We start from the raw sequence: 12,862 nt of genomic DNA, 5'->3' as shown, positions 1-12,862 counted from the left end.
CTTAAAGTGTAAACAGTATTTATGTCTGTGCTGTTGTCAGCACATGTGAGGCTTGTGTAACTCCCAGTGAATTTTGAAGAAATGGCAAAATTCAGATATATTCACTGTACTTATAAAACCATTAAAATGCTGTTCTGTGCATCCAAGGGTCAGTCGGATCAGCAGGTAGCAAAAACACATGAACATGCTTCACATGTGCAGTAAAAAAGGTATTTATTTTCTGTACAATTCAGAAAAGTCCATTCAGTTTGCTTTGAAGAAAACAGAAAATCTTTGCAAAGAGTAAACTTTGCAATTCTGTCATTGGATGTGTTATGATGAAAAGCTCTCCACCTTTAAACAAAACAAAAAAGAATGAGAAGATTGATTATGGTGATTCCGCACATATAATATGTCCATAAATATAAGCAGGTAAATGCAATATTGACCTCAGAGAAAGAAGGGAAGTGATGATCTAGAAGGTAGGCAGCTCTGACACGTTGCTCTCCTTCACTGTTGTACAGAATGGCTTCCAGCAGAGGAACACCATTTAACCTCATAAACTCCTCCACCACCTGCAAGCAGGAGGACTTACGTTAAATTTGCTCGTTGAGTGATTCTAAGTAAGCCTGTCATTAAGTTTCTGACAGAGATCAATGTAAAATGAAGTGCAGGATTATTATCATTAACTAAATGTAAAACTAAACATTTTTGTTTTTAAGTAAAATTAATAAAAATTACTAAAAGTTTCAAATTATAATGAAATGGGAAAATATTTAAAATTTAAAAAATATGAATAAAAACTATAATAGCATCGCAATCCTATTTTAAGTGAGAATGGTTTCTTAAATGGTCTCATTCACCTGTGGGCAGCTGGACACCAGCATGTACAGCACTTCCAGGCTCAGGGTGACCACCTCTGGCTCGGCCATCTTGAGTGTGGCACAGAGGGTGGTCAGCAGCCCCGCTTGTGTCAAACCAACACAATATTCTGTGCCATGATGGGCGATATTACCCAGAACTCTCAGTGCCTTGTACAAACAATAATAATTGTGTGAGAACTTAGATTTAGCTGTGTATGTTATCAAAATGTACATGTGAATGCGATGTGAAAGAATATGAGTATAGTAGAATTGCAGCAGCAGGAATATAAAACTTTTTAAAAACAATGCAGTAAATACAAGTTATCTATCAGCAGTGATTTACTATGACAGAAACAACATAATATTAAGTAAATACAGTCAAACAAGTATTAGAAAAAAGTAAGAAATATTTCTATAAAATGAAAAATGTTTCTCGAATATATATATATATATATATATATATATATATATATACTGTATATATATATAATTACAATTTATAAATATAATTACAATCTAAAAGAAATATGCTGATTTGCTGTTCAAGAAACTTTTATTATTATTGTTATTATTATTATTATCAATGTTGAAAACAGATGTGCTGCTTAATATTTTTGTGGAAACGTTGATACATTTTTTCAGGATGCTTTAATGAAGTTTAAAAGAGCAGCATTTATTTGAAATAAAAATCGTTTATAACATTATAAATGTCTTTACTGTCACTTTTAATCAATTTTAAATATTCTTTTATTTTACAAAAAATCATAAAACCCCAAACTTTTGAAAAGGAGAGTAATTTCTTCTCAAACATTGTTCAAGTATGTTTTCTTTAAATACTTTAATATGGGTCGGTGTAAGGTCATACACCTCATAGTGGGTCATAGCCCAAAAATATAGGTATGTTAGCTTGATGTATATATATATGCATGCTGGTTCCTCACCATTGAGTTAATTCCTTTAGAGAAAGACAGAAATCGGATTAATATGGGAACCATATTAAGGAGCAGCAGGCCAGAGCAGAACCCACTGGAGCCAGCTGAAAAAAACATAAGACAGTGCATCACAGCCATAATTGTGAGAATGGTGTTCTCTCCAATAAACACAAGTTAATTTTAGTTTGAGCTTTAACTGGGATGAATAATTGGGGTGCAAATCAATTTGAGCATATGCATGCTAACGTCCTGCTCACCAGTGAGGTTGTTGAGTGCCCACAGGCTCTCTCTGGACAGAGCAGGATGAGGGTGAAGGTAAACCTGACTAAAGACACACAGCGCGGCGAGGAGACGAGTGTCCTCTGGCTTTACATCACCTCCACTGACCAGCAGGTTACCAAGGCAACGCAGAAGAGGCCAAATGAGCTGCACAGCAAAAACAAAAGTCACGGTCCAGAGGAAAGCAGGTAAAAGCAGTTTTTCAGAGGATGAGAGAGCCATAATGAACCACACGATCATACTGCTCATAAACTGGGCAATTTGATCAGTTTGAGAGCTTAAGTTCAAATATTATGGTATGAGAGACTATAACCTTGCATCGGCATCTATTCCACAATTCCAATAAAGGTTCATGAGATGAATTCAAATTCTATATTAATTCTCTCTCTCTCTCTGATAAGTACTGTGTTACAGTGAAATGCAAATCAATTTCTAACCTTTATATAATGTGTTTTTTCTGGATTTTTTTGGTTGATATTCTGTCTCTATACGTTAAAATAAACCTACCATAAAAATTACAGACCCTTCATTTCTTTGTAAGTGGGCAAACTTACAAAATCAGCAGGGGATCAAATAAATATTTTCCCCACTGTATCTTAATAATATATAACAAAGATAATTAATAAAGATTATACATATATATATATATATATATATATATATATATATATAAAGTACTGTATCTTATATTTTAGAATAATATATATAATAAAGATTATAAATATGGGTATTATATTCAGTGTCATTATCAGAGGGAAAAATGTCACAATGGAAAAAAATCTCAATTTTCTTTATGCAACATATTTTCGGTGTTCAGTTTTAAGTTTAAATATGACTTGTTTTTGTGAAATTCATAAAATAATGCAATAGTAAGCATTGATTATAAAAGCATTAATAATTGAATTATAAATAGGCAATGTTTCTATTCAGTGAACACACTAATTCAAAATTACTCTCGTCCTAACCCAGATGTGCAGTATGTACGTGATGTGGGTATAACATTTTTTGCTGTATTGACTTACCAACTCTATTCCACCCTCAAGGTTTCCTTGAGCAACCGCGCTTCCTAGTGTTATCAAAACAGCACTGCACTGAGAGAGGGCGCCTTGAGCGATCAGCATCGAGTTATCCGAATTACTGCAAACCACAACATCATGCATGACACAATTCAACTGATGTTTTACGGACTAGCCTCTTTTTGTTTCATATAGAGATTGAAAGAGAATTCATGCCATCTGGAAGAACTGTCACTAAACAGGTTTTAGCACAACTCTCCATCACTCTGTCATTGTTCAGTAAGTTATTATGAAAGGAGAAAAGACCACACCTGCTGACTAAATAGTGCAAACACCACGTACACTCAGTCGCTGGCCCATAACCAAACTCAGGATCTGGAGTCAACGCTGAGATCACATGAGGGACTATTCCTGAAGCCATGACCGCTCTGGGGTTTCAAATATACAACAAGCACAGAAAACATGGTGTTGGTGTGCTTGACTGGCCAGCAAACTCACCAGACCTGAACCCCATAGAGAATCTATTTTTTATTGGTCTTATGAAGTATTCTAATTTGTTGAGATATGGTTTTTGTTAAATGTGAGCCAAAATCATCACAATTAAAAGAACCAAAGACTTAAACTACTTCAGTCTGTGTGCATTGAATTTATTTAATACACAAGTTTCACAATTTGAGTTGAATTACTGAAATAAATTAACTTTTCCACGACATTCTAATTTATTGAGATGCACCTGTATCCTAATATTTGTTGGGATGTAATGATGCACCCCGAGATAAAAATATGTGACGATTCATAGTCTGCTGTTTCTGTTTTGTCCAGATATGTTTTATGTAGTATAGTTTCACAAAGCTGAAGTCAGACCATTCTGTATTTGCTTCAAATTTTGAAATTATACAATCTAATTAAAATCAAAAACTGCTCATGCTGCATGTATGCAGCATTTTTGTTTGAATCGTGATTAAAAATACAGTGTTTGCCTCTAATAAAGTCAAAATATTCTGTTTCTGCTTCAGATTTCGAAATTATATAATCTAACTTAAATAAAAAACTGCATGTATGCAGCAACTTTGTCTGGATCGTGATTAAAACGTAGTGGTTGCCTCTTATTTTAAATGGAAAGAGCACAGGCAAAGCCTTAGTTTGTTTATATGAAGAGATTTCTTTTATTTGTATTATTTATTTATTTATTTGATTTGGGGTGTGTTTTAAAGTTTAAAATTTGTTTTGTTTTTTGACATATTTCAATTTCATAAAGAAATGTGCAGCATTTTGTGCAAGCAATATAAAAGGACACATTTTCATTTATTATTTGTCTTAAATCTCATTTTTGTTAAAAAGAAAAATTGTTGAGTGAGTGAATCGTTACATCCCTATATGCTACTAGTTTTTGCTGTGTATATATATATATATATATATATATATATAAATTGTGAGAAAATTGTATCATGAAATCAGTATCATGAATCGTATCGTATTGTGAGTTGAGTGAATCGTTACATCCCTAAATATTTGTCATTAGCATTAACTATTTATAGTAAGCTATAGCAATTTCAGTGCGCCAAGACCTTAGTCCATTTGTCGCACATACTACAAATGAACATTAACATTAACGAAACAAGCTGTGGTCACTTACGGGATGATTTTTTCATTTGTGTCTTTCGCCTGTAACAGCTGAGACAAAGTGAAGCCAACCGCCTCCACCACCACCAGATTATACCTCTGATTCTAGAAAAACAATCTTACTATTTCATGATCTCAAGAACATGTCCAAGTCACATTTAACCTCAAATTAAAAAGAAATAAAATTTTCCTAAAAGAAAAAAAAATTATTTCATTATTATTTTCTGCATTACATGACAATTAATCATCTGTTTACAGTAATATTAAAGATAAAAAATAAAAAACAAAAATATTATTCTTACAGTAATGAGAATCAACACTGATAATAACGAGAACAAGTATAACTTAAGGGGTGAATGTGCACATAATTATCAGTTGTCCAAAAATAAATTTTCTTCATGCAAAATTTTATTTCTTGTCTCTTTCTTTTAATTTGGGATGAAATATAACCCAGATTTTTTTTGTGAGACTCAGCCTGTAAGAATGCATTCAGAGATGCTATACATACCATTATCAGTGTATATGATTAGTGATTTATAGTCAATTATAAGAGTTAACAAAAGTAATCGTTTACTATTAGTAACCTAAATGAGCTTACGTGAATGCAGTTTGCCAGTGCAGAAACTATTCCCTGAGCTAGAAGCTTCTCTCTCACCACAGCGCTGTCAGGACACAGATTTCCCAGAGTGTATAAACAAAGTTCCTAAAGGAAAAGACAAAAGAGACAAATTCATGAGGACTGATCGATTGCATGCCTCTGACATGCCTCTTCAAAGTGGCAACCCACTGACCGTTAGCTTGGTGCTCTGACTGGAAAGGTAAGTGAGGAGGTACGGGCCGGCAGGCAGACAGGCCTGACCCACACTGGGGTGAGTAGAGTGAGACAGCTCATGCAGACAGCGTGCCGCTTCCAGCTGGCACTGAGCATTATGAGAGCTGAGCTGTCCGATCAACATGTGCATGCTGGTCTCTGATCTGAAGAAAAACACGGGCACTGCATCAGTAACTACAGTATCTTATCTATATATCTAATAAAGTTTTTTTAATGTTTTTGAAAAGTCTTATGCTCTGCATTTATTTGATTAAAATACATAAATATAAATATTATTAGAATTTAAAATAATATATAAATATTAAATAATATTAAATAATAATATATTATATATAAGTATATTATATTATCTTTACTATATAAGATCATTAATAAGGATTATAAAATATAGTTGTTATATTCAATCTCAATGAAAAATGTGCAAATGTGATATTATATTCATGACAATTAAGCACAATGCAAAAAATTTGTATAAAAAATTACTGTTCCTACATGAAGCTTGCAACATACACATTTTTCCTGTTTAATTTAGGGATGAAATATTACTTTATTTGTGAAATTTACCCCTACACAGTAAAAATATAATTTGTAGACCTCCTAAAATAACACAATGCAAGTTTATTTACATAGCACATTTCATACCCAATGGAAATTCAAAGTGCTTTACATAAAAACGATTGTAAAAAATCATAAAATAATCATAAAAGATGATTAAGAAATAAAAATAACAATAAAAAGTAAATAATTAAAAACATTTAATTCAAAATGTATTAATTTAAAACAAATGAGAAGAAAAAAGATGTATAAACAAGATGATGCAGCGCAGCAAATAATATAAAATGAACTCTGTGTTAGCATTGAAGTCCTACTTAATGAAAGTGAGTTGGCTCTCTGGGTTTCTTAGTGCTTTTCGTAGAGATGCAAGATGAGCTGCTTTCTCCTCTCCCCCAGACTGGACTCCACGTATCATCTCTCTGACCTGATGTTATACATACAACACACAGTGAACACACATGCTTCATACGACATATGAGCAATATTTATAGTTTGCTGAGAATGAGATCCTTACTTTCCCCATACATCCAGTACACAGTACAGAAATAAACCTGGGGCTGGCTGCATAAAAGGTGTAGACTAGTCTTACACGTTAGTCATCCAATTTTCTTTAAGACTGGCCATAATTTTTTTTTTATTCAGTTACATTAAATCATAAATTAATCTAAGTTGAATCCAAAAATAAGACTGATTACCCCTTTGCTAACTGCTAGTTGGTCACACTCTTAAGACAGTCTTAAAGGGGTCATATGATGCAATTTCAATTTTTCCTTTCTCTTTGGAGTGTTACAAGCTCTTGGTGCATAAAGAAGATCTGTAAAGTTGCAAAGACTAAAGTCTCAAATCCAAAGAGATATTCTTTATAAAAGTTAAGAGTCAACCACGCCTACCTAAAACGGCTCGTTCTAACACGCCCCCACATGTCTATGTGGATCGCCGGATCGGCTTTCACCGTGGACGAAGCAGAGTCCAGCCCGGGGTTGTCACATGTGGTTGCCACAAGCCCTCCGGCCACGCCGTTCTCAAGCCCACCGGCCGCCGCTCACACAAGCCGGCCGAAACCACATAAACACATTTCATTACACCAAATACACAAAATATTGTTATTTTTAGCAACATCATATGACCCATTTAAAATACAGGCTTAAATTTATGCAACTGGCCCCTAAACATTCAGTCTGACCTGTTCAGGTGACAGAGGGGTGGAGCCAGTCTCTATGGAGTCTCCCTTCTCCTTCTCTTCCACATCCACACTCTGCAGGAGTCTCTTACTGATGAGCTGTTTGTCTCGCCGTGCCTGTCTAAGAGCTATGAGTAGATGAATACCTAAATAATATCTATTATTTTGCCTACATTAATACATTACAAACGTATACAGAATCAGCAAAATAGATTGAGAGATGAAAGGGGTAAAATAATATAGACAAGAGTAAAACACACACCTTTCTCAAACTCTCTTCTCTTGTGTTTGAACTCCTCCAAATTATTGGCAGATCCACTCGCTTTGTGACGGAGGGGTTTCAATCTCCACATCTTTAAGATGACTGTTCACTGCATCCAAATGAAAATTTGCGCCCTGATTATCGTATTATTTGAATGTCTATCTGGTTCTCTCATCACATATTTCAAAGCGTTTTATCAGCCTGGCTCGCTGTGGATGTTTATTAATGTGAACCGTGAAAATTAAATTTCAAAATAAAAGTTTCCTAGGACTCTGTGAAATATATCCTATTATTATTATTATTATTATTATTATTATTATTAAATAAATGGTTTTAACAACTCATTTATACATTTACAGGCCGTTAAGTTATACACAAATTGCGCTCACCCTCAACTGAGTTCGTGTGGCTCTTATTTTGCAATCTTCAAAATCAGCTGCATGTCTCGCGTTTCGCTTCACACTTCTGTGAAGAAGACTCGAGTAAACGCCAGCAATAAGGCAATTCATGTCGATGCCATTAGTAAATCAACTCGGAGTACATCCAGTTTCATATACGGTTTCTAGGTGACTATGAAAAATTTGCGCTTTTACAATTTAAATAAATGTAGACATCGAAGGTTTTTATTTGTCCAGACCAACACAGCATGAAGGCCACGTGTCTATGCCATGCTTTAAAATTGTAAACAGTACATTTACGTAATCATAGCCTATGTCAAATGACTTTTTGAATATACTACCTTATAGCATTTATAATGATCATGATATACAGGCCACGGGTTTAGTTGTTATGTGTGTTTTAGCAAGGTGCCACGATGGGGTTTGTATGTGTGTGTTGATGCATTTCAAAGCGTAACTGTGTTGCCCTGAGAACCGCTTTATTCTTTGTAGTCCACATTCTCACCTCTTAACAATATTTCTCAAACAAAATATTTGTCTTTATTCAGGTGACCGAATCGTTTTATATCTACCATGTCAAAGGCAACCAAACGCAAGCACGTAGTCAAAGAAGTTCTGGAGGACTGTGTCACACCCACTGAAGACCAGCATATCATGAGGGTACGTTTACCAGATTTTGGGATCTGTAAGGCTTTGAGAACTCGGTATTCACATTATACCATGCTACTAATAATTATATACCTCCTTCACATCACAGGTCTTGGGAAGTAATGGCAATAACTTGCATGAAGCTGTGACTGGCAGCGGCGAGCGCTTTCTTGTCAGTATGCCTACTAAATTCCGCAAGAACATCTGGATCAAACGAGGTCAGTTTGTTTTACCTTTCATGGATATATAACGAGTCTGTTCTTAAAGACACTAAAAGGTTTTCATGGTCTTTCTGTTTGTTAGGAGACTTTGTCATTGTTGATCCCATTAAAGAAGGAGGGAAGGTGAAAGGAGAAATAAACTTTATACTTTACAGGGACCATATTCAGTACCTGAGAAAACTTGGTGTCTGGTAAGGCCATTATGTCTTTTTTTAAATTTGAATTGAATATCTGACACCCTCAAGTTGTTCCAAACCTGTATGAATTTCTTTCTTCTTTTGAACACAGAAGATATTTTGAAAAGTATTGGTAGCCAAACAGTTGATGGTCCCCATAGACTTCCATAGTATGGAAAAAATACTGTGGAAGTCAATGGGGACCAGAAACGTTTTGGTTACCAACATTCTTCAAAACATAAAAAAAATGTTTTTAAATATCATTTGGAACAACTAAATGACAACATTTTCATTTTTGGGTCAACTATCTCTTTAAACCTAGTACTGAAGTGATGCGTATTACTCAGCAATAAAAGGTTGTCAGCATAAAATATGTTGTAGCCAGGTGAGAAAAGGGGGAGAACACAATGTTAAATGCAAGTAATATACAACTACAAATGAAATGCAACTGATAATATAAGCATGCATAGATAGAATAGGAGAAATTAAGCATTTTTGAAGGTCTTATTTAATTAAAATTCCTGTGTTCAGGAAAACAAAGCTGAAATGTGTTTAGTAAACCGCATTTTCACACTTCACACAGGCCAGAAGGATTCCAGGAGGATCGCACATCCAGTGAGAGGAATGAGGAAGCCCCGAAAGAAAGAAGTGAAAGAAAAACAGAGGAGGAAGAGGAGGGTGACAGCGACTCTGAGGATGATGACAGCGATCTTTTTGTAAACACCAATCGTGCCACTGTTCTCTACAGTGAGAGTGAGGAAGAGACTGATGAAGATGAGGAGGGCAACAATGATGATGATGGTGGTGATGATGAAGAGGAGGAGGAAGATGATGATGAAAGAAGAGCATTAAAAACCGCATGATACTGGAAGATGCTTCCACCACAGTATGACCAAGAACAGTTTTCTATGAACTTTAATTGGACTTAAAAACCTGGAAAACTATACTGGTGCCTGAGACTGAGCTATTATTGCATTGAATGATATCTCTGTGATGGCTTTCAGAAGTTTCTGCCTGTTTCATTTGTTTCAAGTCTCGAACTCATTTTGTTTTATTAAAAGAAACATTGTATATTATAATTCTTGTAAATACGGTGTTGTAATAAACTTTTTGTACACATTTTTTTAAACCAATGCAAATATCTAAACATACTTGAATCAAGATTATTCTACTTTCGATGCAAAATGAAGTCATTTTTTTTCTGACAGATCTAACAAAATTAAGCGTGATAATGCTTAAAACAAGATTTTAGACAAGATTTAGATTTTTAGACATTTGTACTTCAAAACAAGACATAAAACTGAGGAAGAACATCGCTTTTTTGCAGGTACCATAAAAGTTCTGACTATTTAAATACTCTAGTTGTTGGGAGCAGAGGTATAGATCTGTTGAAAGCTGTATTTTTAAACGTTCAAGTGTTGTTAATACAACTCACTGTGTGCTCCCTAAACATTTGGATTTTGAAAACATATTGACATTGTGTTCCCTTCAATTAATTCCTTACATTTTCTTTACATGGTCTTAAAAAGGTCTTAAATTTACCATCATAAAACCTGCAGAAAGCCTGTTTATAAAACCTTTAGGCAGTTGAAGCAAAATGTGAAAGTCAAAAATATTCCAAACTAAAATTTATACAAAATACCTCACAATGTATAACATCAGTTTTCAAGTGTTCAGTAAGAATGAGAACTTGTTTTAACAAAAAAAAAAAAAAGTTCAGTCTGCTGATCTCAGTCAGGTCTAGGCTTGACTCTCAGCATTGTATTTCTGCATTCAGGGCTGGGTGTCGACGTTTCAGTCCAAAGTTGGAACATCTCAGCAGGGCTTCGCTTGTGCACCAGCAGGATGGTGTGATTCGCACAGGGTTCCTTGGGCTCATCTTTGGGGAAGTCAAAGGTGAGGAAGGCAGGGTGGTGGATAGGGTAAACTCCCAGTCTCTGAAGACACATACCCAGGTAGACGTCATCAATGGGGAACAGATGAACCCTCTGTGATACCTCCAAAAGCCTATGTGCAAGAGAACCAGAGTAAATCACCCCTCCTCCACCAGGGTATGATGGGTACCACCCTTTATAGAAACTCTCCGGGATGTAGTACTTAGTCCCATTAGAGCGTATAGGTGTGGCATTGCTTATCACGTCCCCCACAACAAACGTCTCCATTTTATTTGCCTGCCTGGATCCATCTGAGAAGCTTCTGTTTGCCGCTTCAGCCAGCAGATAGTCTAGGACAGCAGGTGTCCTCACAAATACATCATCATCACCCTTAAAAATGAAATGGGCATGTGGGCAACGCCTCGAGAACCAGTCCCAGAACAGCACATCCTTCAGGGTGAGGTTGAAGAAGGTGTCCATAAAGTCCCACTGGATGATATCACCATATTTTTCACTCTCTAAATGCAACTTCTCTTCAATATGCAAGTCTTTGGACTTCCCCAGAAGAAAGACTCTGCGAACGAGCCTTTGCTGTCGACCTCGGGTTTTTATTCTTCCTGAACGCCCCCAAGTTTCTCGTATGGCTTCCCTGTTATCAAAGTTCACAGACTGAGTTTTGATGGCCATGAGCAATACTGGTGCCCATTTCTTTGCTTGAGGATCACAAACATCTAAAGGATCTATGAGCAGCGGATAATCTCGACAGTGCATGGCGGTCACAAAATTCTTCATCTGGATTGGTAGATTGGCGTAATCTGGCATTATATTGTTAATCTCATAATTTGGAGAACATCCAACCCCAGTCCTTCTGGACGTTTCTGTGTTGTAAGAAACACCGGCTGCGTTTGCAGCCAGATGAGGCCTTAGGATGGGGTTATACTGGCGATCCGTCATGAACTGGATGATGTTCCACAGAGCGCTACCATCTAGTTCGCTTCTCCAGAAGGATTTTGCAGGATGAGGAGCCAGATCTCTGGAGTGTTTGAGACCGCTGGCAGTAAAGTGTGTCGGCAGCACAGAATTAACAACATGTGCACCAGGTGCCCCATGTTTCATGACATAGCACAAAGCAATTGAGACATATATGTAGACTGGGAGTAGCAATATGCACGGCGAACAGAAGAACAGGATCCGCCGGCGGTATCGACACAGACATGAAGCCATAAACTGAGGAAAGAAATATTAAGAATGTTAAACAGATCAATATTTTTCTTAAACATGTTTTTTCTTAGTCACTTAGATTATGTCAACCCAGGCATTGCAGACTATTCAGACATCAACAAAAATCTTCAAAAATTCCCCATTGTAACCCTAGTATCCACTAAAATGGAATGCTAGGTTTTTGTAAGGGAATATTATTTACATAAGATTTGATGTAAAATTATTTACCATAAAATGCAGTAACCTATATACTACTTAAATACTTTTATAATAAACTTTATTATTATTATTTAAGTTTTAAAAATAATTAAATTTAAAATAAAACAAACAAAAAACTTTTCATTAAAAACTTTAACGAAACAACTCGTAATGAGACTACAGTTAAGTTGTGCTACTCGAAAAAGTTGAGTACTAATAAGTGTTTATATGATAATTGTTCTCTCTTTGTGATTATTTTATTGTTCCAACAACGAAATGAAAAGAAAACTGCTATTACTAAACTACTAAAATCGCTTTAAACTTACCACGTTTTCCTGGTGATGTAGTTTGTGATGAATTTGGCGTCATTCACATCATAATTCCCATAATGTAGGCCTATGCGTAAACTAAAAGACAAAAATGTTACATGGAATATGAGGAAACGTCTCGTTACAAAATAAAAAAATATATATAAATCTGTTTTAAAGTAAACTCGCATTCACCTGTTGCTCGTACACTGTGGAGCGCTCACATGACTTCGGTTGTGAATGGAAACTCAGGTGTGCTGTGCGCGCTTGAGGCCACGCCCACGATACTCATTTGCG

General features: G+C 35.6%; 3 protein-coding genes across 4 annotated transcripts; 1 reads left to right on the top strand and 2 right to left on the bottom strand.

Annotated features, from left to right (window-relative positions):
• Positions 1–37: 37 nt before the first annotated feature.
• On the bottom strand, positions 38–7,990 carry LOC107660788 (transmembrane and coiled-coil domain-containing protein 6). Its single transcript, XM_016450204.1, has 14 exons — positions 7,911–7,990; positions 7,522–7,630; positions 7,263–7,387; positions 6,394–6,503; positions 5,484–5,667; positions 5,291–5,395; positions 4,706–4,797; positions 3,381–3,497; positions 3,076–3,190; positions 2,032–2,200; positions 1,784–1,878; positions 843–1,010; positions 429–554; positions 38–333 (listed from the first exon to the last, which is right to left on the bottom strand). Exons 2-14 carry the CDS (start codon positions 7,610–7,612, stop codon positions 313–315), a joined length of 1,518 nt encoding a protein of 505 aa, XP_016305690.1. The 5' UTR covers positions 7,613–7,630; positions 7,911–7,990; the 3' UTR covers positions 38–312.
• Positions 7,986–10,666, top strand: LOC107660792 (probable RNA-binding protein EIF1AD). Its single transcript, XM_016450208.1, has 5 exons — positions 7,986–8,087; positions 8,468–8,579; positions 8,677–8,785; positions 8,871–8,979; positions 9,548–10,666. The coding sequence occupies exons 2-5, from the start codon at positions 8,493–8,495 to the stop codon at positions 9,825–9,827; spliced, it is 585 nt and encodes a 194-aa protein (XP_016305694.1). The 5' UTR covers positions 7,986–8,087; positions 8,468–8,492; the 3' UTR covers positions 9,828–10,666.
• Positions 10,343–12,862, bottom strand: LOC107660790 (N-acetyllactosaminide beta-1,3-N-acetylglucosaminyltransferase 2-like). Of its 2 annotated transcripts, XM_016450205.1 has the most exons (3): positions 12,761–12,862; positions 12,584–12,664; positions 10,343–12,065 (listed from the first exon to the last, which is right to left on the bottom strand). In XM_016450205.1, the coding sequence occupies exon 3, from the start codon at positions 12,060–12,062 to the stop codon at positions 10,695–10,697; it is 1,368 nt and encodes a 455-aa protein (XP_016305691.1). In that variant the 5' UTR covers positions 12,063–12,065; positions 12,584–12,664; positions 12,761–12,862; the 3' UTR covers positions 10,343–10,694. The 2 variants fall into 2 exon arrangements, with proteins under 2 accessions (XP_016305691.1, XP_016305692.1); XM_016450206.1 differs by lacking the exon at positions 12,761–12,862 and having other exon boundaries at positions 12,584–12,754.

The sequence above is a fragment of the Sinocyclocheilus anshuiensis genome, unplaced genomic scaffold, assembly GCF_001515605.1.
Source record: "Sinocyclocheilus anshuiensis isolate Anshui unplaced genomic scaffold, SAMN03320099.WGS_v1.1 scaffold1289, whole genome shotgun sequence".
Classification (NCBI taxonomy): domain Eukaryota; kingdom Metazoa; phylum Chordata; class Actinopteri; order Cypriniformes; family Cyprinidae; genus Sinocyclocheilus; species Sinocyclocheilus anshuiensis.
The sequence above is the reverse complement of the archived record's forward strand: the minus strand, read 5'-3'. Positions and strand labels throughout refer to the sequence as shown.